Source organism: Clytia hemisphaerica, unplaced genomic scaffold (assembly GCF_902728285.1).
Source record: "Clytia hemisphaerica strain Z4C2 unplaced genomic scaffold, Clytia hemisphaerica genome assembly, whole genome shotgun sequence".
In the NCBI taxonomy this organism is placed as follows: domain Eukaryota; kingdom Metazoa; phylum Cnidaria; class Hydrozoa; order Leptothecata; family Clytiidae; genus Clytia; species Clytia hemisphaerica.
In genome coordinates, this window is record NW_027104528.1 from 1,470,989 (window position 1) to 1,497,072 (window position 26,084).

The 26,084-nt window shown below is 38.0% G+C and overlaps 2 protein-coding genes across 2 annotated transcripts; both read right to left on the reverse strand.

Annotated features, from left to right (window-relative positions):
• Positions 1 to 20,747: 20,747 nt before the first annotated feature.
• Positions 20,748 to 22,367, reverse strand: LOC136822111 (uncharacterized). The gene has a single exon (XM_067078326.1). It carries the CDS (start codon positions 22,365 to 22,367, stop codon positions 20,748 to 20,750), a length of 1,620 nt encoding a protein of 539 aa, XP_066934427.1.
• Positions 22,368 to 25,082: 2,715 nt separating this feature from the next.
• Positions 25,083 to 25,874, reverse strand: LOC136822112 (uncharacterized). Its single transcript, XM_067078328.1, has one exon. The coding sequence runs from the start codon at positions 25,872 to 25,874 to the stop codon at positions 25,083 to 25,085; it is 792 nt and encodes a 263-aa protein (XP_066934429.1).
• Positions 25,875 to 26,084: the final 210 nt, after the last annotated feature.

Below are 26,084 nucleotides of genomic sequence, written 5' to 3' on the forward strand. Positions count from 1 at the left end.
GTAAATGCAAATGTTCAAATGATCAATGCAAATGTTCAAAATTAATGTGGAAAACTTGATTCAAATTTATTCACTGAGTTCTTGAAAACATTATGATCTCTTCATACCACACTCACGCCTTATGATATGTGATTGAATGAGAGTGCAAAAAGCTGAAAAGTGAGATCTGATATGCGAGCTCTCGAATGCTCACGGGAGACATTAATTGATAAATATAAAAAACTAATTGACAAATGACGTCATAATGACCTATGCGTATAATAAATTTTTTTTTTATTACTTTTCTTATAAATAAATAATATCTTTTGCACGTTCGTGCTACACAAGTAATGTTTGCCATATGCTTAATTTTCCCCATATCTGAGCCTAGATATGCTTATAAGTGCAATGCTTATAAAAAATATCCATACTTTCAAGTTAAATCACGCAAACGAGAGTGTCGAAGAGGATCATTGTCTAAACCGATGAATTCTTCATCAAATTTAAGGCGGTCGTTATCCAGTGATGTGAGCACTGTTCTAGTAGTATTTATAATTGTATTCAGTTATACTAGAAAGATTTTCTGTTTTACGTCTCTTTTGCTTGATTTCCTCTGAATGATTTTCATAATGTCGCTTTTGCCTCGTTTTATTTTGATGTTGACGTCCATGTTTTTCTGCACTGTTTTGAAGATAATCATTATATAACACTGTTCTTTTAAAGTTATTCAATTTTTTTACTAAGTTGCTTTGATTCTCAGAAAAATTTACTTCTATATAACCCATTTTAATGTGGTGCAATCCATCATGGATGGGACAAACATAATTGGTTACATCATCCAAAGTTGAAAATTCCAGCAAAATTGACCTGCCATTGTCTTTTTCAACAATTTTGCCTTCACCGTCACAACTTAGACAATTAAACATGTAAATTTTATATTTTTCTTTTTTCGATTTTACTTTCAATATTGCAATGCAATGATCATTAATAAAAATAATTGGGTAGATTCGATGGATTGTAGGATTCGGATTCAAGGATTCGGATTCGGATTCAGGATTCGTAAAAAGCTTTGTAAAAAAAAATTGAAAAAAGATATTGACTTCAAACCAAAAGATCTTGAAAGATTACATAACATAGATCAGTTCTTGACAAAAATTGATATAAAAATGGGCGTGGCCTTGACGCTAATTAGGGAAATTCCCCTTTTTAGGATTCAAATTTCCAGCCCATTGCAAACTTTGGCTAGTTCTCAGTCCCCTCGTTGAGGCTAAATCAATTTCTAAACACCTGATCTTATGACCGGACATGTCAATGATTAATTGTGGACAAAATTTATTGACAAAAAGGGCGTGGCCTCGATGCTAATTAGGGAAATTCTCCTATTTAGGATTCAAAACACGAAAATTGCAAAGTTTGACTAGTTCTCAATTCCCTCGTTGAATTTGGATCAATTTCTAAACACCTGATCGTATGACCGGACATGTCAATGATTAATCATGGACAAAATTTATTGACAAAAAGGGCGTGGGGTCGATGCTAATTAGGGAAATTCCCTTTTTTAGGATTCAAAACACAACAATTGCGAAGTTGGCAAAGTTTGGCTAGTTCTCATTTCCCTCATTGTATTTGGATCAATTTCTAAACACCTGATCTTATGACCAGACATGTCGATGATTAATCGTGGACAAAATTTATTGACAAAAAGGGCGTGGCCTCGATACTAATTAGGGAAATTCCCTTATTTAGGACTCAAAACACGAAAATTGCAAAGTTTGGCTAGTTCTCAGTCCCCTCGTTGAGTTTAGATCAATTTCTAAACACCTGATCTTATGACCGAACAAGTCAATAATTAATTGTGGACAAAATTTATTGATAAAAAGGGCGTGGCCTCGATGCTAATTAGGGAAATTCCCCTTTTTAGGATTCAAAACACAAAAATTGCAAAGTTTGGCAAAGTTTGGCTAGTTCTCAGTCCCCTCGTTGTATTTGGATCAATTTCTAAACACCTGATCTTATGACGGGACATGTCAATGATTAATCGTGGACAAAATTTATTGAAAAAAAGGCGTGGCCTCGATGCTAATTAGAGAAATTCCCTTTTTTAGGATTCAAAACACAAAAATTGCAAAGTTTGGCAAAGTTTGGCTAGTTCTCAGTCCCCTCGTTGTATTTGGATCAATTTCTAAACACCTGATCTTATGACCGGAAATGTCAATGATTAATCGTGGACAAAATTTATTGACAAAAAGGGCGTGGTCTCGATGCTAATTAGGGAAATTCCCTTATTTAGGACTCAAAACACGAAAATTGCAAAGTTTGGCTAGTTCTCAGTCCCTTCGTTGTATTTGAATCAATTTCTAAACACCTGATCTTATGACCGGACTTGTCAATGATTAATCGTGGACAAATTTTATTGACAAAAAGGGCGTGGTCTCGATGCTAATTAGGGAAATTCCCCTATTTAGGATTCAAAACACGAAAATTGCAATATTAGGCTAGTTCTCAGTCCCCTCGTTGAGTTTGGATCAATTTCTAAACACCTGATCTTATGACCGGACATGTCAATGATTAATTGTGGATAAAATTTATTGATAAAAAGGGCGTGGTCTCGATGCTAATTAGGGAAATTCCCCTATTTAGGATTCAAAACACGAAAATTGCAATATTAGGCTAGTTCTCAGTCCCCTCGTTGAGTTTAGATCAATTTCTAAATACCTGATCTTATGACCGGACATGTCAATGATTAATTGTGGACAAAATTTATTGATAAAAAGGGCGTGGCCTCGATGCTAATTAGGGAAATTCCCTTAATTAGGACTCAAAACACGAAAATTGCAAAGTTTGGCTAGTTCTCAGTCTTCTAGTTGGGTTTGGATCAATTTCTAAACAGCTGATCTTATGACAGCACATGTCAATCATTAATTGTGGACAAAATTTATTGATAAAAAGGGCGTGGCCTCGATGCTAATTAGGGAAATTCCTTTTTTTAGGATTCAAAACACAAAAATTGCAAAGTTTGGCAAAGATTGGCTAGTTCTCAGTCCCCTCGTTGTATTTGGATCAATTTCTAAACACCTGATCTTATGACCGGACATGTCAATGATTAATCGTGGACAAAATTTATTGACAAAAAGGCGTGGCCTCGATGCTAATTAGAGAAATTCCCTTTTTTAGGATTCAAAACACAAAAATTGCAAAGTTTGGCAAAGTTTGGCTAGTTCTCAGTCCCCTCGTTGTATTTGAATCAATTTCTAAACACCTGATCTTATGACCGGACATGTCAATGATTAATCGTGGACAAATTTTATTGACAAAAAGGGCGTGGTCTCGATGCTAATTAGGGAAATTCCCCGATTTAGGATTCAAAACACGAAAATTGCAATATTAGGCTAGTTCTCAGTCCCCTCGTTGAGTTTGGATCAATTTCTAAACACCTGATCTTATGACCAGACATGTCAATGATTATATGTGGACAAAATTTATTGATAAAAAGGGCGTGGTCTCGATGCTAATTAGGGAAATTCCCCTATTTAGGATCTAAAACACGAAAATTGCAATATTAGGCTAGTTCTCAGTCCCCTCTTTGAGTTTGGATCAATTTCTAAACAGCTGATCTTATGACCGCACATGTCAATCATTAATCGTGGCTAAATTTTATTGACAAAAAGGGCGTGGCCTCGATGCTAATTAGGGAAATTCCCTTTTTTAGGATTCAAAACACAAAAATTGCAAAGTTTGGCAAAGTTTGGCTAGTTCTCAGTCCCCTCGTTGTATTTGGATCAATTTCTAAACACCTGATCTTATGACCGGACATGTCGATGATTAATCGTGGACAAAATTTATTGACAAAAAGGGCGTGGCCTCGATGCTAATTAGGGAAATTCCCCTAATTAGGATTCAAAAAATGAAAATTGCAAAGTTTGGCTAGTTCTAAGTTCCTTCGTTGAATTTGGATCAATTTCTAAACACCTGATCTTATGACTGGAAGTGTCAATGAATGTAAAATCACAAGCTGTATAAGCTTGTGGATGAAGTTCAACTCTGTTATATACATGTACATATATATGTGTTTTCGATTTTAGAGTTTGCTAGAAGAGTAAATAGAGACGATAAAGTACCTGTTATAAATACTTAAGTCTAATGACAAAGAATTCTCTATCTTCTTAGGCATTTTTGAATTATTTCGCAATATGTTCATTCTCTATTTCAATATTAAATCAGGATGGATTTACCTCTTGGGAAAATGATTTTGGCTTCACACTTGAACAGACGGAGAAATTAGACAATGTCAACGTTTATCATGCAAATACCCATCAAAAAATATTCCTCATTTCAAAACAAGGCGGTAAGTTTTCATCAACCATTAAAAGAAAATTGAAAAGCTATTTTTTGGTCTATGATATTTTACGGGATGATATTTTCATGGAAATTACGTCACTTTCCTATTCATACTATAATGACTTCAAAGTCAAGTCAATCCTCCTATAAGGTTTCCGGTGGGGAAAAAGGTAAAAATTCACAAACACAACGGTACAGGAGAACAAGCCATAATCGTCTAGTGCGAGCTAGATTATACTCCGAAGGGATTGCACTTTGGAAAAACAAGTGAGAGGTATGTTCAAGCCATTAGGGTACCCTTTTTCATACCTTACAAAAAATGAACGACTTCGAAGTTACGTCAATCCTCCTACAAGGTTTCCTCACGAATAAATAACGAATACCCTTTTTTATTCAGTACATAATATTTTACATAACTTTCAGACTCCCTCCCACCACTTATTCAAACCTTTGAGTAATTATCAAGTTAGAAGTAAAAGATTAGACGAGTTCATAATTTTTGCAATTAAATTTCAGGTAAATTCGACCTACGAACAGTTTTAGTTGCTATATTGGCGAAGCTGGAAGAATCGAAATGCCGTTCAGTTACTGTAGGATTCACCGACTACCTGCCAAGTTTAAACAAAACTGAAGCACGCACTGTGTTAAAAACAATTTTGCAATTAAAAAAACAAAAGTATCTAAAATTAATTCGATTTAGCTGCCCAGAGGAGCACATGGGTTCAATGAGATTCATGAAAAACCTCTTCAAGGATTGAATTACTAAACTTGAAAAAATAAACATGAAAAAAAAACAAGCCTCTTTTCCTTTCTATTTTTCTATACATTGTTCAATTCCAACCCATTTTATCAATAAATTTTGTCCACAATTATTCATTGACATGTCCGGTCATAAGATCAGGTGTTTAGAAGTCGATCCAAACTCAACGAGGGGACTAAAAATTAGTTAAAGTTTGCAATTTTTGTGTTTTGAATCCTAAAAAAGAGAATTTCCCTAATTAGCATCGAGGCCACGCCCTTTTTGTCAATAAATTTTGTCCACCATTAATCATTGACATGTCCGGTCATAAGATCAGGTGTTTAGAAATTGATCCAAATTCAACGAGGGAACTGAGAACTAGCCAAACTTTGCAATTTTCGTGTTTTGAATCCTAAATAGGAGAATTTCCCTAATTAGCATCGTGGCCACGCCCTTTTTGTCAATAAATTTTGTCCACGATTAATCATTGACATGTCCGGTCATAAGATCAGGTGTTTAGAAATTGATTTAACCTCAACGAGGGGACTGAGAACTAGCCAAAGTATGCAATGGGCTGGAAATTTGAATCCTAAAAATAGGAATTTCCCTAATTAGCGACAAGGCCACGCCCATTTTTATATCAATTTTTGTCAAGAACTGATCTATGTTATGTAATCTTTCAAGATCTTTTGGTTTGAAGTCAATATCTTTTTTAAATTTTTTTTGACAACTCTTTCTACAAATCCTGAATCCGAATCCGAATCCTTGAATCCGAATCCTACAATCCAGCGAATCTACCAAATAATTGCTCCAGTAACGTGTTCACTAAAAAATATACCAAAAATATTTGTGTCAACTGCACACTCATCTTGGAGTGTATCAATGCATATATCAACTTGGCGAACAACTGTTATTTCAAACGGGTAATACTAAAACACACAACCACCCACAACGAGCCACAACCAGCCAGAAAAAGGCACAACCAGCCACAACCACCCACAACCAGCCAGAAAAAGGACCAACCAGCCATAACCAGCCAGAAAAAGGCACAACAAGCCACAACCAGCCAGAAAATGGCACAACCAGCCACAACCAGCCAGAAAAAAGCACAACCATCCACAACCAGCCAGAAAAAGGCAGAAACAACAAAAACCAGCCAGAAAAAGGCACAACCAGCCACAACCAGCCAGAAAAAGGCACAACCATCCACAACCAGCCAGAAAAAAGCACAACCAGCCACAACCAGCCAGAAAAAGGCACAACCCGCCACAACCAGCCAGAAAAAGGCACAACCAGCCACAACCAGCCAGAAAAAGGCACAACCAGCCACAACCAGCCCGAAAAAGGCACAACCAGCCAGAAAAAGGCACAACCAGCCACAACCAGCCAGAAAAAGGCACAACCAGCCAGAAAAAGGCACAACCAGCCAGAAAATGGCACAACCAGCCACAACCAGCCAGAAAAAGGCACAACCAGCCATAACCAGCCAGAAAAAGCGCAACAGCCACAACCAGCCAGAAAAAAGGCACAACCAGCCACAACCAGCCATAAAATGGCACAACCAGCCACAACCAGCCAGAAAAAAGCACAACCAGCCAGAAAAAGGCACAAACAACGAAAACCAGCCAGAAAAAGGCACAACCAGCCACAACCAGCCAGAAAAAGGCTGGTTGTGCCTTTTTTTGGCTGGTTGTGGCTGGTTGTACTTTTTCTGGCTGGTTGTGGGTGGTTTTGCCTTTTTCTGGCTGGTTGTGCCTTTTTCTGGCTGGTTGTGGCTGGTTGTGCCTTTTTCTGGCTGGTTGTGACTGGTTGTGCCTTTTTCTGGCTGGTTGTGGCTGGTTGTGCTTTTTTCTGGCTGGTTGTGGCTGGTTGTGCCTTTTTCTGGCTGGTTGTGCCTTTTTCTGGCTGGTTGTGGCTGGTTGTACTTTTTTCTGGCTGGTTGTGGGTGGTTGTGCTTTTTCTGGCTGGTTGTGCCTTTTTCGGCTGGTTGTGGCTGAAAAAGGCACAACCAGCCACAACCAGCCAGAAAAAGCGCAACCAGCCACAACCAGCCAGAAAAAAGCGCAACCAGCCACAACCAGCCAGAAAAAGGCACAACCAGCCACAACCAGCCAGAAAATGGCACAACCAGCCAGAAAAAAGCACAACCAGCCACAACCAGCCAGAAAAAGGCAGAAACAACGAAAACCAGCCAGGAAAAGGCACAACCAGCCACAACCAGCCAGAAAAAGGCACAACCAGCCACAACCAGCCAGAAAAAAGCACAACCAGCCACAACCAGCCAGAAAAAAAGCACAACCAGACACAACCAGCCAGAAAAAGGCACAACCCGCTACAACCAGCCAGTAAAAGGCACAACCAGCCATAACCAGCCAGAAAAAGGCACAACCAGCCAGAAAAGGGCACAACCAGCCAGAAAAAGGCACAACCAGCCACAACCAGCCAGAAAAAAGAGCAACCAGCCACAACCAGCCAGAAAAAGGCACAACCAGCCACAACCAGCCAGAAAATGGCACAACCAGCCACAACCAGCCAGAAAAAAGCACAACCAGCCACAACCAGCCAGAAAAAGGCAGAAACAACGAAAACCAGCCAGGAAAAGGCACAACCAGCCACAACCAGCCAGAAAAAGGCACAACCAGCCACAACCAGCCAGAAAAAGGCACAACCAGCCACAACCAGCCACAACCACCCACAACCAGCCAGAAAAAGTCACACTACATGTTTTTTTTTATAAGCATTGCACTTATTAGCATATCTAGGCTCAGATATGGGGCAAAATTAAGCATATGGCAAGCATTACTTGAGCCTACGAAAAATGTTTTTTTTGCTGATTTTGGCTGGAATTTTACGGATTTTCAGTATTTCCCTAAAATTTATGCTTTGGATTTAAGCATCCCCTCAAGCATTTTCCAGCCTTATTAAGCTTTCGACCTAAGCATCTCTGAGCCTGTTTTTGGATTGTTGTATGCTATAAAAAAAACATGTAATCATCATTTGTGAATTGGTAATAGTATGGCCATAGTTTGCGGAATCTTTGAAATTGTTTTTGTCCGAAAATTTATTAGCTTCTTATGTTTAGATTTAATTAGTTTAAATGGTATTTTCGTTAATAATTCTAGAAACAAATTAGTTTGTTATTTTACAGCTTTTATTTAAACTTTTTAATAACTTTCAAAGTAAATTTAACAAAAGAAATCTATGAAATACTTTGACATATAGTCAATTTACGTATAGATGAACTGTATATTTTAAGTCCTCTGTTCGACGCAAGAAATTCGATTTCCAGTTTCTTCAAAAGCGACTTCGAATCCCGGGGGTAGGGATGCAATTCAGGGTCCCAATCTGAGCTTTCTAGAGTCCCACTCAGGGTACTTTTTGTTAGAAAAAGCAGAAAATTTTCCAGGGTCCCAAACAAAAGAAATAAAATTAATGACAATTAAAACACACACTGTTCCTAAATATATACATTGAAAATTGGGCTCCAAAGAATGTTTCGATCTAAAGATTCCCTTAGCGTTTGGTATGGTTTTCCCTCAACCATATTACATGTCCACCATTAACCTGGAGCAATGTAAGCTCTCGAAGTTTTCATGACGTCATTATATATTCAAAAGATTTAAACTTCAGTGCACAAAAGATAAACGATTGATTGTCTTAAAAATAACAAGAAGAACGAACAAACAAAAACTATGCGATATCTATTCCAAATTCTTTTAACTGCTCCTTCTCCTCCTCTGTTAAAATCAAGAGAGTTTTTTCGTCCATTTTAAGCCTTTTAAAATCAAATTCTTCTCCTTCATCAGCGTATGCAGTATTTGTATCTTGCTCTTTGTCATAGGCTCTTAAACAGGATTCTCTGAAATGAATATATTGAGTCCCAACCCGTTTTTCCTGTCGTCCACGGGACATTCACTTAGTTTCTCCATGCGATCGCACAATAAGCTTTGTGTTATTGGTTATATTCTCCCCACATTTTCCTTGGCAAGTCTTTATCTTGCTTGAAAGTAGACTTCGCAAGTGAAGGGTGAAGGTTCGTGGTGGTTTAACCCTGTAAACAGATGATAGATTTTGGTGTGTTAAACAGAGTGGACAGTGTTTGAGCTCGAATCAGTTATCTTTAGTTACATTATAGAGTCAAATGAAGAATGAGTAGTGATTGGGCCCGTCCTTAACCCTTTTTGCCAACAGTGTTCGATGACCATAAAAATAAAATGTTTATTATTTTATTTGCAATCAACGGCCCAATTGATGGAGACACGTCACTTGTAATGGCAATAGCGAGGTTAAGCACGGGTTTATTTTGACCGTAAAGTGCGATACCGTAGCCCGGTACATAACTTGCCAAAGCAAACCATGCAAGTGAAATCTTATGTACAGGCCTACGATATCGCATTGAATGGTTTAAATAAACACTTGCTTAACCTCGCTAATGTAATGGTCTCACGGTGGTCTTGTTTTAGTAGCTCCGTTGTAGCTTCGATATCCTGGGCATTAGTATCTTCGTAAACAATAACATCAGTCAATCAGATTCATTGTCACTTCTAGACTATCTCTCTTCATATGACAATACATCAACTTTGAAAAATGTTCAAGATTTTCTAATTTAGAATCATACTTAATTATAATCTAGATTACGAATAAAAAGATTAAATACCTTGGATTTTCGAAGACAGCGCTTTCCGTTGATTTCGACGTGGTTTGCGAATCTGGTGCTGTCTGCTTTTTTGATTGTTGTTCCGGTGCTGGTGATTCTGTTCGTTGTTTCCGTGTTGTTCTTCTTAGTCGCTTTTTAGGTGATGTCTTAGATATTGGTTCTGTTGTTCCCTCTGAATTGGATGCAGTTGTAGATGTAGTATTTTGAACTTCTTGTTCAAATGGCGATTTTGATTTTGAACCTGACAAAAGGCTTTCATGTCGGTCTTCTATTATGTCTGGCGGTGTGCTTCTTTTTCTTTTCACGACGCCTGGTTTCCTTCCAGCGGTTTGAGGTTTGGTGAATGAATCAGAAAGATTTGGAACATATTCTCTGAATTTGCGAATGTGGTCCATTTTTCTGGCCTCCGTCCAACTATGCCATTTTGCACTATCGACTTTGAATTTTCTGTAGCTTGGGCTTAGATGTAGATCACCACCACCATAGAGCGTGGTAACTTCTTCCCTGTCTTGTCGGCTTGTCAATCTTTCGAGATTTTCAGCAACGAGATCTGCGTCTTCTTTTTTATAGCCTTGAATGCATTTCTCGACATTGTGTTGGTTCTCTATATCGTTTTGATAATAAGGCCTTGGACATTAATATCCTTTCGAGCACTGCCAATGACAGAGGCAATAAATTTCTCTTTTCGATTCTTCATGAACCACGCATAAAAGCCGGGTACAAGGTCTTCCCATCTCTCTTGAAGGCTTGTCAGCTTGCTGGTAAATTCTTCTTCATCCAAACATTCGGCTAAGCCGTACTCCCAGACAGGGCTGATTCTTTCACCATACATATCTTTAATTATCTCGTTCTTTGCCAAGGCCTGATCTTTTGTCGATTTTGATGTTTTGTTGAGTAACTTTGCTAGTTGTGGACCATTCCTCTTTTTCATATGTAAAATGCAAAGAAGGCGTCGAAGGAGTTCATTGAACTTATGAAATCCATTAAATATCGCTGCTTCCATGTCTACACCGATGGCCTTTAAGTCCTTTATCCCATTTCTCTTTGAAATGATCTCCAAGTGCAATCGTTTCTTCGTCTTTTGTGAAATGAAACATTGTGGGGCCCAGAAAGACTGGATGACTTCCATCACTGCGTTGGACTCTTTGGTTCCGATATGAAGTGTCAGTCACCCACAAATCACACAAATTGTAAGTGGTGTCAATCGCCAGTGGTACCGAAATTTTGTTACAACAAAATTATTCAATATCCAACAGCTGTCGATCGTTGTATAAGAACACACGATATGATGTTTTATTGATGGAAATCGTTGGTATAAAGTCCGTTTTCTTCTGCAATGCAATTAATTTAGAAAGCTCGTCCTCGACCTGAGATTCGTTCTAAAAGAATAAAATTGAAGGTTTCCTCTGAGTAAACTTGACCCTTTTTGTGAGAAGTGAACTCAGATTAATGAAACATTTGTTTACCCATTGCAGCAGCCGAATTCATAACGAGAACAATATAGATTGCCGTATTATTTCGAATAAACACCCCCTGCTTTTAAACGCCCCCTCGATTAAACGCCACTCCTTTCAGGAAAAGTTTTGGGATTTTATTTTTTTTGGTTGTAAGAGATTCTCAACTTCAGTCGAGCTAGAATTTTAGAACTTTACTTAAGTTACCTTGGTTATAAATTATTTAATAAACCCCTGCTCAAATTAACGTCTCTCCTTGAAAAAGTCCTATACAAATTTGTAAACGCACTGGGCATTTATTTGAAGTAATACGGTACCCCTTAGAATCGATATACCAAGAGACATGCCCCGGGATTTTATTACATCCTCTTAACTTTACGCTGTAAAAAATGCGAAAAATGAGTGAAATTGAGTTACAATTGTAATAAATAATTGACTGTCTTATTTTTAAAATAATTTCTTATTGTACCGATGGATCACTTTTGATAAGTTAACAATTGTTGCTTACCGTTTTATTGATTTTCAACGTTATGTATTTTCAGTTTTGGACTTGCTTTTTATTTCTCGGTTCAAACGATTTGAGATCGACTGGTTATTGGGTCGTGTTCTTTACGAATCTCGTCGTATACCATAGATGGTCTATGATCGAGGCTTTTTAACAACTCTTCTTCTCTATCCAGAGTTTTTTTAGTAGTTCGAATGTAGGCACTGGAGTTTTTTGTTTCGTTGAATTTCCATGAGGAAGAATAGGATCATCTTCTACGGCCCTTGTTTGTTTGCGACTGTATACAACCAATGTATATGGTAGATAGTCCATTTCATTTGCCTTTTTAACTCTGACAACTAGATGCGTTAGTCCTATTATACTTTTGTTTTCACGATAAGATCTTTCAACCACATACACTTCACTGAGTGGTACATCAGTTCTTACGTAGTTTCTCTGTCCCTTTCTTTCTTTTATAAAAAAATTTGGTTCAGTTCCATGCGCCGTTTGAACCTTAAAGTTATCATCAGAGGAAATTAAATAATAATGACGAGTGACATTTTTTGAGTTTCTGTAAGCGCCATTATCATCACACACAATTTCATTTTTCGAATGACCACATAGAGTAAAAGCCTTATTCTCTCTAATACCTTTCAGGGGGAAATCCTCAAGCAAGTTTTCCCCGTTATGTAACAAAATTTCAAGAATCGACTCTGCAGTTGGATTTTCAAAGTCAAATCGGCTTAGATCTGGTACCCGGTACACATCGTCTGGATCTAGTATGTCATATACTTCGTGGAATAATTCATCTTGCAGTTTATTATGTGCTTCTCTAGGCATGTCTTACGGTGCATCTTCTCTAGGCATGTCTTGCGGTGCATCTTCTCTAGGTATGTCTTGCGGTGCATCTTCTCTAGGTTTGGCTTGCGGGGCCTTTTTTTCCAGGTTTTGTTTTCGGGGCATGTTCTCCAGGTTTTGTTTGCGGGACACTTTCTCCAAGTTTTGTTTTCGGGGCATCTTCTTTGAGTTCCGGTGCTACATATATATATATTCTACGGATTGTGCTGAAGCTGAAAAAAAACAACGATGGATACAGGAGTTTCTGAGCCATTATGCCTGAGCAATTTTTAGTACGTATAGCAGCCAACACCAGACCATCCTGTCATTTTTAAGAGTCAATATGGTCAGTTTCGAATAGTCGATTTTCCTGACGGACTATCATCTCATTCTGAGGTGCAATTTAATGTGTTACTGCCGTAGGGGCAGTATTTTTTTAATTTACAAACCTGCTTCATCCATTGTTTCAGGTTCAACGATATCTTCTGATTGAAAATCAATTCCTTCTTCATTTTCTTCGGTTGGTGCTTTGTCTGAATGATTATCCACGTCGATCGATCCTAGAAAAAAGGAAGTTTCGAGCTGGAAAATTTTTCGGATAAGAGATTATGGCAAGTTTTCAAGAATAAAGTAAGCGAATTGCAAAACCGTTTCATCCCGCTCAAAACGATTGGAGGCGAGGGTTGGAGAAAGAGAGGAAGAATTCCTATTCCAAAAGATCTCAGAACTGAAATAGCAAAGAAAAAGTGTCTACATAGAAAATGGATGAAATCATCGCCGCGAGAGAAAGACGAGAATCGCGTGAAATACACCCGTGTACGCAACCGAGTGACGAAAATGATGACACAAGCCCATAGAAATTACGAACGGAAAATCTGCAACAATTCAAAAATTGAAAAGTGATTGATAGTATCTATTTTGATTTCGCAAAGGCCTTTGACACTGTACCTCATCGTCGTTTATGCAAGAAACTATTAGCATACGGCATAGATGGTCCGATAATGTCTTGGGTAAACTCATTTTTAAATGGACGAACCCAATCAGTGAAAGTAAATAAATCATTTTCGACAACGGATCACGTGGTTAGTGGTATCCCACAGGGTAGTGTCCTTGGACCGTTATTGTTCGTTCTTCACATCAACGATCTTCCTGAAAGAGTGATATCATCATTTATACTCCTTTTTGCTGATGACACCAAAATCTTCCAAGAGGTCAACACTATCGAAGACTCTATTTCCATCCAACAGGATATAGACGCGCAAGTCAAGTGGTCGAAAGAATGGTTATTAAATTTCCATCCCGACAAATGTCACGTACTAACTATTGGCAAATTCTCTGACATCAAACATGCCTACCCGTATTGTTTGGATGGAAATCAGCTAGAACATGTTTTTGAAGAGAAAGATCTTGGGATTGTGATCGACTCAGAACTTACATTCGAGGAGCATATTGCAAAGCAGGTAAAGAAGGCAAATTCAATACTAGGAGTGATTAACAGGAGCTTTGAACATCTGAATCCATCCATCTTCCTAGTACTATATACTTCGTTTGTCCGTCCGCACTTGGAGTATGCTCAGTCGGTATGGTCACCTAAACTTCGAAAATATGTTAATTTGATCGAGGGTGTACAAAGACGCGCCACAAGACTCGTGCCTATCTGCAAAGATATGTCCTATGAAGAACGCTTGCGCATACTTGACCTCCCCACACTTGAATTCAGGAGACTCTTTTGCGATATGGTCCAAGTATACAAACACCTCCACTACTACGATAAAAATACTCTTCCAAGTAAATTATCGACTCGAACACGTCCGAACAGGAGACACAACGATGAGCTGATACCAAATTTTGGTAAAGATGGATTCCGAGGCGCACAAACCAACTCGTTCTTTTACAGGAGTATACCAAACTGGAATAGATTACCAAGATACGTTGTAGAGGCAAAGACTGTCAAAATCTTTAAAGAAAGACTCAACGAAGCTTGGAAAAAACATCCGAAAAGATTCGAGACAAGACGATTGTAATTAAGATACGGTTCTCAGAGGCCCTCGTGTGCCTTGAACTTGTATACATTATTATTATTATTATTTACTCATTTCTTTCCGTATATAAGGTATAAAGTACAATAGAGGATTCCTGTTTATAATTTATAAAGAGTACACCTCGTACTAAAATAAATACTAAAAATATAATATAATACCGTTGATATTGATTTCAAGACTTGATTGTGAATTTTTTGATTTTTAAAACTAACAAGAGCTTTGAGTGCTTCAAGCTTCAAAAAGTTTTTAACTTGGATGAAAAGATCCTAAAGAAAGTCGGCCAAAAAAGTATGTTCTCCTAGAGAGATAATATTCAAAATAAATAATCTATTCAGAAAAATAAATAACTATGCCGTAAGTTTATTAAAGGCCTATCAAAACAAAGTTATTTCAAAGTTATGGATAACTTGAAGAGCTTGATTGGATTTAAAAGTTGTGGAATCAAGAGTTGCTAATTAAACTTAAAATATGTTGTTTCAAAAGTTAAGATGGTGTGTTTACTAGAGTTTCTCAAAATTTGATTTCAAACATGCTAGGTAAATAATAGAAATATAAAATTGTCTTTTAAATTTGTATTATTTCTTAACCGCTCGAAACTTTCCTTTCCCGGCTGGCACACAACGTTGTTTCAATGTTTATCTAATGTTCATAACGTCCATATAACGTTGGATGAACGTTGAAACAACGTCGTGTGCCAGCTGGGTTGGGTTCTCCTTTTCAACCATGCGCTCATCAGTTGTATTGAGGTATGCAAAGCTTGTTTTGCATTCCTACGTTACTTGTGATAAGCCTATTGTTTTAAGAAGATCCCTAATTTAAGGTGGCTTGAAGAGTAGTTTCTTAGAAGACTAGACTTACAACTCGACTATGAGGAAATGGGCTCCTATCTTTTCGGCAATATATATACTACTTGCCTTACGTGGATCCCGGGCTTTGAAAAAGAGTTGAAAAAGTTTCAAAAATTTTTCGAGAAAGTTTATTGTCTTTTCAGGTCTTATTTTGCTTAACTAGAGAAATTTTAAGCTAAAGTGAAAAAACTTCGAACGACATGTGCTGTGCCTAACAGCGTTATTTTTTGGGCCTCTGAAATATTAAATTTATTTTGAGTCAAACCAAGATTTCCTACATCATCACTCAATCCTTTGTGTATCACACCAGTTGCACCAATTATGATTGGGACGATTTTAACTTTATTCAGGTTCCATAAAGTTTTTAATTCTACTGCCAAGTCGGTGTAGTTTCGGATTTTCTCAATTCGTTTACGGGGTATGTTGTAGTCGGACGGAATTGCGATGTCAATGATCAGTGCTTCTTTCGTTTGTTTGTTTAGGAAGACGATATCGGGTTTATTGTGATCGATTTGGTGGTCGGTCTGGATGGAGAAGTCCCAGAGAATTTTGGTGGATTCGTTTTCCTCCACTGGATGTGGTTGATGTTCGTACCATGGGGTGCGTTCTTGCTTTAAATCGTTTTCACGCATGAGAAGCTCGTGAATGTACTTGCACAAGTTGTTATGTCTTTGAAGATATTTTGTTGGTGCAAGTACTGTGCAGCCTGATATAATGTGGTGGATAGTCTCTTTTTCTCGGTTACATATACGGCATGTTTCTTCGACTTGCTGATGGAAAATTCGTCTCTGAATGTAGCGGGTAGTAACTGCTTGTTCCTGAATCGCGCATATGGTGGCTTCTGTTGCGCGTTTCAGGGTTGACGATCGTATCCAGTCTGTTGTTAGGGTTTTGTCAACGTGTGGTTCGTCAAGCAGCTGGAAGTATTGTCCATGGAGGTTCTTGGCTTTCAAGATTTCAGTTCTTGTTTCAATTCGTTTTATCTTGATTTTGCTTTTTCGTTGGCTTTTTGAAAGGATGGAAAGCTGCTGTATTTCGAGAGAGATTTCTTGGCTGTGTGACTGGGCCATAGCGTGAATTATTATTATCTCATTTCTTTCCTTATATAAATTCAAAAGTACAATAGAGATTTCCTGTTTATAAATCATAAAGAGTACATCTCGTACTAAATAGTAGCAACATAAATTACCCTGAGGTGTATTTGATCGAGAAAAAAATCGGAGCTTAGGTTTTTACACATCAGTTTAAAAAAGTAAATTGGTAATTTGATTTGAAGAAGCTATGGTTACTTCCCTGATGCTAAAAAGCACACTGTGATTTGAAAAGCGAATTGGGAAAAATTCCGCTTCAGATCGTTAGATAGGTTTCGTTCCTAGATATAAATAAACTGATATATATAAATAAACTAAAAGATATAATAAACAGTATATATTAGATAATATTTTCTTATTCAGGACTATAATTTCAGGATTTTGGGACTAGATTTATGTTCGAAAAGACGCTGTAAAACACTGAAAAGATTCACAGAGTATTCATTGGTGACTCGATAAGGATTCTGAACAAGCTTGATTGCGTCACATGATTTATGATGTTTGTCTCATACGAATAAAATTAGTTTCAATAAATTCCTAATCAAATAATATAATTTTTTTTTTTTTTTTTAATATTTTCCTAGCCTATGAATCCTTCCTCAGGCAGGCTCTCAAACAAAAAGAAATTTTGCGTGATATGGGGTACTGTTAGATAAACTTCCCCCATTCACTTTATTTTTTCTTGTTATAACTTAAATTTCACATTTGTCTCGCGCTTGTGGAGAGAATCGGAAATTGAAATTATATCAAGAAGAAACGGAAAAAATTGCATCTCAAAGAGAGTTCTAAGTGAATCCTGTACGTGGATTCTCCCACAAACTCTGTATTCATGATGCAATATCAATCTATTGGGCTCACGCTTGTGGAGCTGTTCAGAGATTGAAGTTACATCATGAAGCTGTGATATTTGTGAGAAATTAAGAAACTTTATTAAGGAGTATTGAGTGTGGATAAGATTCTAATAGTAGTATAAGATTAGACTAAGTGAGAAAAATTTCGCACTATATGCGCTGTCCCTAACAAGGCTATTTTTTGAGCTTCAAATTTATCAAATTTATGTACCTCAAGATTTAGTTTTTCAATATCCTTATCAAAGCATTTAAACATACAACCCATAGCACCAATAATGACTGGAGTGATATTGACTTTTGACAATCGCCAGAGAGTTTTTATTTCGGTGGAGAGGTCTGAGTATTTTCTTAGCTTCTCTAGGCGTTTTTGGGCAACACGGTAATCGATTGGGATGGCAACGTCAATTATGTTGGCGGTTTTATTGATTTTGTCTATAACAACGATGTCTGGTTTGTTGTATTGGATACGGTGGTCAGTTTGGATCGGAAAATTCCACAGTATCCTAACATGATCGTTCTGTTCGACAATTTTTGGTTGATGTTGGTACCAGGGAATCACTTTATCGAGGATACCGTACTCGTTCAGGAGAAGCATGTGGATGTACTTGCATACATTGTCGTGGCGTTCAAGATATTTGGTGGGTGCTAAGGATTCGCAGCTGCTTATGATATGGTGGATCGTTTCTTTTTCTTTTCGACAAACTCTACAAATGTCTGATTCTTCTGTGTGGAAGATGTGTTTTTTGATGTAATTTGTCGTTATCGCTTGTTCTTGTATTGCACATATGGCTGATTCGGTCGCACATTTAAGTGAAGCTGCAGCTAGCCAATGCATCGAGGCTTGTTTGTTGAATTATTATTTCACTCATTTCTTTTCGTATTTATAAGGTAAATAGTACAATAAAGGATTCCTGTTTATAATTTATAAAGAGTACACCTCGTACTAAAATAGATAAAAACATAACGTAATAACCGATTTTCTGAATCGAAAACGCAAAACAAGGGCTAAAAGAACTAGACAGTGTTTCAAAGATGTCGTGGCTTGGTTAGAGAGATCTTAAAGAAGGTCAGTCAAAAACACTTAAAATACTAATATTTAAAATATATAATTGATTTAGGATAGTATAATAACTATATTGTAAGACTATCAAAAAGCCTATCAAATAAAGCTATTTGGAGGTGATTTGTTTTGGCTATAGATGACTTGAATAGCTTGATTGAATTTAAGGTTGTGAGTTAAGAAAATTGCTCGTAATCTTGAAAATATACTGTTTCAAAATTGTGTTCGGTGAGTTTAGTAGAGTAGAGTTCTCAAATTTTGATTTCCAAACAAGCTAGAGAAATACTAGAAATAAAAAATTGTGTTTAAATTTGTATTATTTCTTAACCGCTTGAAACTCTCTGTGGGTTCCTCTTTTCAACAGTGCGCTTATCATTCGTACTGAGGCATACAAAGCTTGTTTTGCATTCCTATTTTACTTATGATAAACCTATTTTTTTACGAAGATCCCTGATCTAAGATGATTTTTGTTGAAGAATAATTTCTGAGAGAATTAGTTGGACTTTAAGGAAATGGGTTCCTCTTTTCAGCAATATATATACTAGTTGCTTTACGTGGATCCCGGGCTTGGAAAAAAGATTAGAAAAAAAAAAATGAAAAGAAAGAAAAGAAAGAATTTGGCGGAAATTTTACGGAATTTGCATAAATGCTCGGACTATATGCGCAGTACCTAGTAATATAATTTTCTGGCACATTTCATGCCTCAACATACCATTCAGTTCAAGTTTCTCAATGTCTTTATCAAATTCTTTGTAAAATACACCAGTGGCACCAATTACAAAGGGAACGATCTACCCTGTCCAGATTCCACATCGCTTTCAGCTCGATGGCGAGGTCCGTGTATTTCCTTATTTCTCGATTCGTTTGTTAGCAATATTACTGTCGTTGGGGACGGCAATATCTACGATTATTCTTTTCGACAAACTCTACAAATGTCTGATTCTTCCGTGTGGAAGATGTGTTTTTTGATGTAATTTGTCGTTATCGCTTGTTCTTGTATTGCACATATGGCTGATTCGGTCGCACATTTAAGTGAAGCTGCAGTTAGCCAATGCATCGAGGCTTGTTTGTCTATGTGTGGTTCGTCAAGAAGCTTAGCGTACTGCCCGTGGAGATTTTTCGATTTTAGAGTTTCAACTTTCATATCAGTTCGTTTATTTTTAATTTTGTTTTTCCGTTGTTGTTTGTTGAGGGTAGACATTTGTTCAATTTCAAACTCGAGCTCCTGGCAATAGATTTGCGCCCTTTCATGTATCGATTTTGCGTTTCTAGAGGTCTGCCAATCAGAAACCAAGTTGAGGAGGGCTTCATTGGTTGATAGCAAATAGGTACTGAAGTTGATGATCGAGTTTTTGAAGTGTTCAGTTAAGTTTATCAGACCTCTACCACCCTCCTTTCTTGGGATGTATAATCTCGTTATGTCGCTTTGGCTGTGCATTGCGTGGAACGATTGCAGCATCTTGCGTGTCTCGCGGTCGATGATTTCAAGTTCGGTTATGGACCAATCCAGTATTGGAAAGCCGTATGACAGTGCCGGTACTGCCCACATGTTGATGGCGTTGATTAGATGTTTACTGGAAAGTTCACTTTTTAATATCATTTTAAGTCGGGAGAAATATTCCTTTTTCAATGACGATTTCGTTTCTTTATCAGTCGTAAAATGTTCTTTGAACCCCAGATATCGATATTGTTGGTTCGGTTGAAGAGATGTTAGGAGCTCGCCGTTATTGAGAGTGATGTCTTCTGATGGTTTGATCTTTCCTCTGATGATGGTGGTTTTGTTGCATTTATCGATCCCAAACTGCATGCATATGTCATCACTAAAGGTTTTGACGATAGCAATCATTTGACGCAGTTGTTGGTCGTTTGATGCATACAGCTTGAGGTCGTCCATGAATAGCAGGTGGGATATGGTGTTGTTGGCGAATCGGTATCCGAGGTTCGATCGTTTTAACAACCATGACAATGGTAGCAGGGACATGATGAACAACAACATTCCGGACGGGCTGTCTCCCTGGAATATGCCTGTGTTGATTGAAAATTCGTTTGTCGTAATCGTGCTTTCGTGAAATGGAAGTGTGATTGAAGTTTTCCATTCTTTCATGGTTGTTTCGATAAAACTGATGGTTGTCGAGTCGAATTTATGCATCTTCAGGACATTGATGATCCAATCATGCGGGACGGAGTCGTACGCTTTTCGATAATCGATCCACGCCGTAGATATATTACGCTTCTTGACTTTGGCGCTCTCCATAATCATCTTGTTGATTATCAGTTGGTCGATTGTGCCGAAGGTATTGCTGGCGTTGCCTTTCTGCTCTTCAGGTATCAAGTTGTTAGCCGTGATGTGGTGATTCATACGGGTTGTTATGATACTTGAGATGATTTTATACATGATGGGTAGACAGGTAATTGGTCGATAGTTCGATAGTTAGATGGGTTCTGGGTTGGTGGTTTCTTTGATATTAAGGTGGTTCTCCCGGTGGTCAACCATTTAGGGCACGTTGTTGGGTCGACAATTGTGTTGTTGGAAAGCTCAGCAAACTTGGCATGAATATTTGGAAGGTTGCACCACCAGAAATTTTGGATTTTATCAATTCCTGGGCTTTTCCAATTGGCGAATTTGTTTGTTGCAGACATGACTTCATCTGGCGTGATATCACTGTACTCGGACTGCGCGGCATCGATAGACTCTTCATACTGTTGTAGCCAGACGGATTCTTTGTTGTAGCACTTCCGTGTTTCGTACATCGGTTTCCAGAACTGTTCGATACTTTCTTTCGATGGTGGGTCTTTGACTTCGGTCTTATTTCCTCGAAGCTCGTCGAACAATTTCGAAGGTTTCTCGATGAAATCGTTGTTCTGGCGGAATTGTGTTTGGCGTTTTTGGTATCGTGACAGTCTGTTGTTTAGAGCTAGCATGCGTTGCTTCAAAGTTTCTAATATTACTTCTCTTTCGTATTCGTCAGTGATGTTGTATTTTTGCCGCATGGCGTTGTTGTTGTTCTTTTTCATTTTCGTAGAGGGATTTGGGTCTCGCATCTGTGATACTCGGCTTACGTCTCCTCGGATGTTGTCAATTCTCATTTTCATATTGAACACCCAGTTATCCCCCTTTCGTTGTTTTTTATTTGTTTTTCGGTAGATACAACATTTCTGCGCACTGATCTCATTTATAGCTGTGATCGCGGCCGCGTACGTCAGATTGTTGAGTTGATTGACGTCAGAAATGTCAGTTAGCACTGTAGCGTCTTCGAGAACTTTGTTTACTTTTCCCAAAGATTTTTCCAATGTTTTTAGGGTCTTTTTGTTAGGTTTTTTGAAATTATACCTTTCTTCAAAGGGTGTGACGATACTATACGCATAGTTTTCGAGTAGTCTTTCCTTTAGTTGTAGGAGTTCGTCTTCCTCTGGTTGATTTTCGTCCAGAATCTCGATATTTTCCGGTTCTTCTTCGGGTTGTCGAGGCGGTTCGTTTTCAGGTGGTTGTTCGTGTTCTGGACCGGTTTCTGCCTCTGGTTGTTCGGTTAGTTGGTTTCGTGGCTGGTTTCTTTCGTTGTCGATCTCATCTTGAATCTCATTTCGAATTTGTTGGATTTCCAGCTCGGTTAACCAGCTTCCTCGTGTATTTTCTCTGGTGTTGACCTTCTTTGTGATGACTTGTTTCCGGTCACAAATCTTTTGTTCTGTACACCGGATTTCGGGGTGAAGGGCTTCCCATCTACGGTGGAACTCCTTTCGGTAAGGAGCGTCAGGGTAGCGCAGAATTGTGTTGAAGAAGCAACGGATAACATCTGAGTTTAGGTTTTTCGTCCATTTCATCCGTACCTCTCTTTGATGGTTTTGCGTGTTGTTTTCTTCTGAAATAACAGCAGGCTCGTCATCTCGGTTGTTCTGCAGTTGCTGTAGGTGTTGTTGGTTGTTTCTTAGTTCATTTTGTTGAAGAATCACGTTGCGTTCGTGACTTTCAAGAAAACTTTCGTTCATTTTCGTCAGAGCACAAATAGACACGTCTGCACTCTTTCGACGTCAATTAATTATTTTAATAAAATTTTATCCAGAAAATTTGTAAAAATATTTATATTTATTAATACTATTTATTCTTTAGTGCTTTTTATTTTGATATTTATGTTTATTATTATTATAATTATTATTATTATTATTATTATATTATTATTATGGGGGGTGATGTCTATACGTGCTCGTTCGTGCTCCTGCTACGCCTTACTTCGGTGAGATAACTGATCATAGACGCCAGAATTGTTTATCATTTCTGAGATTTAGTGAAAAATAATGCACAAGTGCAGAAATCATGAAAAGTCTCCCAGTGAGGAAAGACCCTCAGTCGGACCAACCTGGAGCACCTAAAAACAGTTCTTTTCAGAACTACAAGTGAAGTAGGGGAAGGTGTTCCGAATTCGGGGGGAAGGGGGCTGGTCCAGGGGAAAGAGTTAAGCAAAAGGGGGGATAGGACAGGGAAAAATAAGACTAAGTGGACCAAAGAAGAGAGATGCCTGGTGTGGGAGTGTTTTGTAAGGAGTGGAGGGAAGGGGAGCTATGGGTATATCAAAAGGTTAATGGAATTTTGGGAGGGAAGAGCTTTGAGCAAGCGCTCGCAGGCGAGTGTCTTGGCTCAAATCAAGAGTATCGAAAAGGGTGGGTTATTGAGTGAGTATGAGAAGGGTGAGATTGAGCGACTTGTGAGGTGTGGGTGAACCTGCGGGCCAGGACAATAGTGTAAATAATGTATATAATGAAACAACTCAAGACGATGACTTAGCAGTAGACGATGTTGATATCGATTTTACAGTTTTTTCCAAATCAAGCCAGTGTCATTCGGTTGAGTCTTTTGTAGGTAAAGAATCTGACATTGGAGATGATTTTTGGGACCACGAAGATGATTTTGAACCGGAAGTTCAGGTTGAGAGGTTGAATGTTTTTGAGAAGGGAGATGTGGTTCGTATTACAAATGAAGAAGAAAACAAAATTATTTTTCGTATCCATCAGATTCTTAACAGCAATGAGTGTAGAGAGATACCAAGTCTGAAGAATATTGATAAATGTTTGGTCATGAAGGAGGTTTCCATCGTTAATTCACTTCTGCGGAACTTTGTTGCTATTGGAATTCCGGACATAACAAAGGCAAATCGACTGTTGTATGCGGGTTCGTACATTGTCTGTGAAAACGTCTTGGGTTATTGAAGGAGAAAGGTGAAAAGTTGAAGTCAAAGAANTCATTATTATTATTATTATTATTTCACTCATTTCTTTTCGTATTTATAAGGTAAATAGTACAATAAAGGATTCCTGTTTATAATTTATAAAGAGTACACCTCGTACTAAAATAGATAAAAACATAACGTAATAACTGATTTTCTGAATCGAAAACGCAAAACAAGGGCTAAAAGAACTAGACAGTGTTTCAAAGATGTCGTGGCTTGGTTAGATAGATCTTAACCCTTTGAGTGCCAGGGTCCTTTTTTCTAAGTTTTTTTTTAAAAATTGCTAGTTCAAACTTTAAGGGCTTATATCTTCTGATCTAGAATGAATTAGAAGCTCGTATATAGCTCGTTGGATAGCTTAGAGTCTCCTCTTTCTTTTGGGCGCCTTCGGCGCCGCCCGATTTAGGAAGGGCGTGGTGGGTGGCGGCCAAGGGGGGGGGTAGGTTAGGGAATTAAAGCAGTCAGGCCCGCTGCGCGGACCTGACTGAACTGATGGAAAGGTGCCCAGTGGTAAAACTTCAAATCGACTCACTAGAAGACAGAATAAAGTAAAACAGGGCCAAATTTGGAGGTTCTTGGATCACTCGTTGACCAAAAATAGTCAAAAAACGGTCAGAATCTCAAAAAAAGTGAATTTTTGTCAATTTTTTGCATTTTTTTGACTTTTTCGCTTAAAATCTCGCTGGAAAGACTCACTTTTGAAATTTTTTTTGCTTGACCATAAAGGACAATCTAATTCCTACGAGTTCGACCAAAAATAACGATTTCTAAATCAAACTGGGCATTACAGGAGGGCTTCGCCCTCCTATATAGCCCATGTCGTATATATACGACATCGGCACTTAAAGGGTTAAAGAAGGCCAGTCAAAAACACTTAAAATACTAATATTTAAAATAAATAATTGATTTAGGATAATATAATAACTATATTGTAAGACTATCAAAAAGCCTATCAAATAAAGCTATTTGGAGGTGATTTGTTTTGGCTATAGATGACTTGAATAGCTTGATTGAATTTAAGGTTGTGAGTTAAGAAAATTGCTCGTAATCTTGAAAATATATTGTTTCAAAATTGTGTTCGGTGAGTTTAGTAGAGTAGAGTTCTCAAATTTTGATTTCCAAACAAGCTAGAGAAATACTAGAAATAAAAAATTGTGTTTAAATTTGTATTATTTCTTAACCGCTTGAAACTCTCTGTGGGTTCCTCTTTTCAACAGTGCGCTTATCATTCGTACTGAGGCATACAAAGCTTGTTTTGCATTCCTATTTTACTTATGATAAACCTATTGTTTTACGAAGATCCCTGATCTAAGATGATTTTAGTTGAAGAATAATTTCTGAGAGAATTGGTTGGACTTTAAGGAAATGGGTTCCTCTTTTCAGCAATATATATACTAGTTGCTTTACGTGGATCCCGGGCTTGGAAAAAAGATTAGAAAAAAAAATGAAAAGAAAGAAAAGAAAGAATTTGGCGGAAATTTTACGGAATTTGCATAAATGCTCGGACTATATGCGCAGTACCTAGTAATATAATTTTCTGGCACATTTCATGCCTCAACATACCATTCAGTTCAAGTTTCTCAATGTCTTTATCAAATTCTTTGTAAAATACACCAGTGGCACCAATTACAAAGGGAACGATCTCTACCCTGTCCAGATTCCACATCGCTTTCAGCTCGATGGCGAGGTCCGTGTATTTCCTTATTTTCTCGATTCGTTTGTTAGCAATATTACTGTCGTTGGGGACGGCAATATCTACGATTATGGCTCTCCTTTGGTTTTTGTGCAGTATAAGGATGTCCGGTTTGTTATGTTGGAGGTGATGATCTGTTTGGATTGAGAAGTCCCAAAGGATTTTGGTTTGGTGGTTTTCGATCACTGGAGGAGGTGTGTAATTGTACCATATGTGGTCGTTGGTGTCTAGTTGGTGTTTTTGAAGGAGAAGAATGTGTAGGTATTTGGCAAGGTCGTTATGTCTTTTCAGGTATTTAGTTGGGGCAAGGGCGGTACAACCGGAAACTATGTGATGGATGGTTTCTTTGGATGATCGGCAAATACGGCAGGAGTCGTCGTTAGTGGTGTGGTGGACATGCTTCTTGATGTAATTGGTGGTGATTGCTTGTTCCTGGATGGCGCAAATAGTTGATTCGGTGGAGCGTTTAAGGGTTGATGATTTGAGCCAAAGGTTTGATTTGGTATGGTCGATGTGGGGTTGTTGGAGTTGCCTGGAATGTTGGCCATGGAGTGGTTTTTGTAGGAGGGAGTTTGCCATGGAGTCAATAAATTGTTTCTTAACGGTTTGTTTGAGTTGAATTTTCGAGAGAGTTTGAGTTTGCTGATGATCAATGTTTAATTCGCCACAGTACTGACTTGCTTTAGCGTGTATAGATTTCTGGCCACGAGTAAGCTGCCAGTTGGAGACGGCTCGGAGCAAGGGTTCATTGCGCTACCTTAATTCAAAAGGGGCCTAAGTCCAAGTACC

Excerpts from the sequence above, each read along its gene's own strand:
- LOC136822112 (XM_067078328.1), bottom strand. The coding sequence starts at position 25,874 with ATGGCAAACTCCCTCCTACAAAAACCACTCCATGGCCAACATTCCAGG.
- LOC136822111 (XM_067078326.1), bottom strand. The coding sequence starts at position 22,367 with ATGAACGAAAGTTTTCTTGAAAGTCACGAACGCAACGTGATTCTTCAA.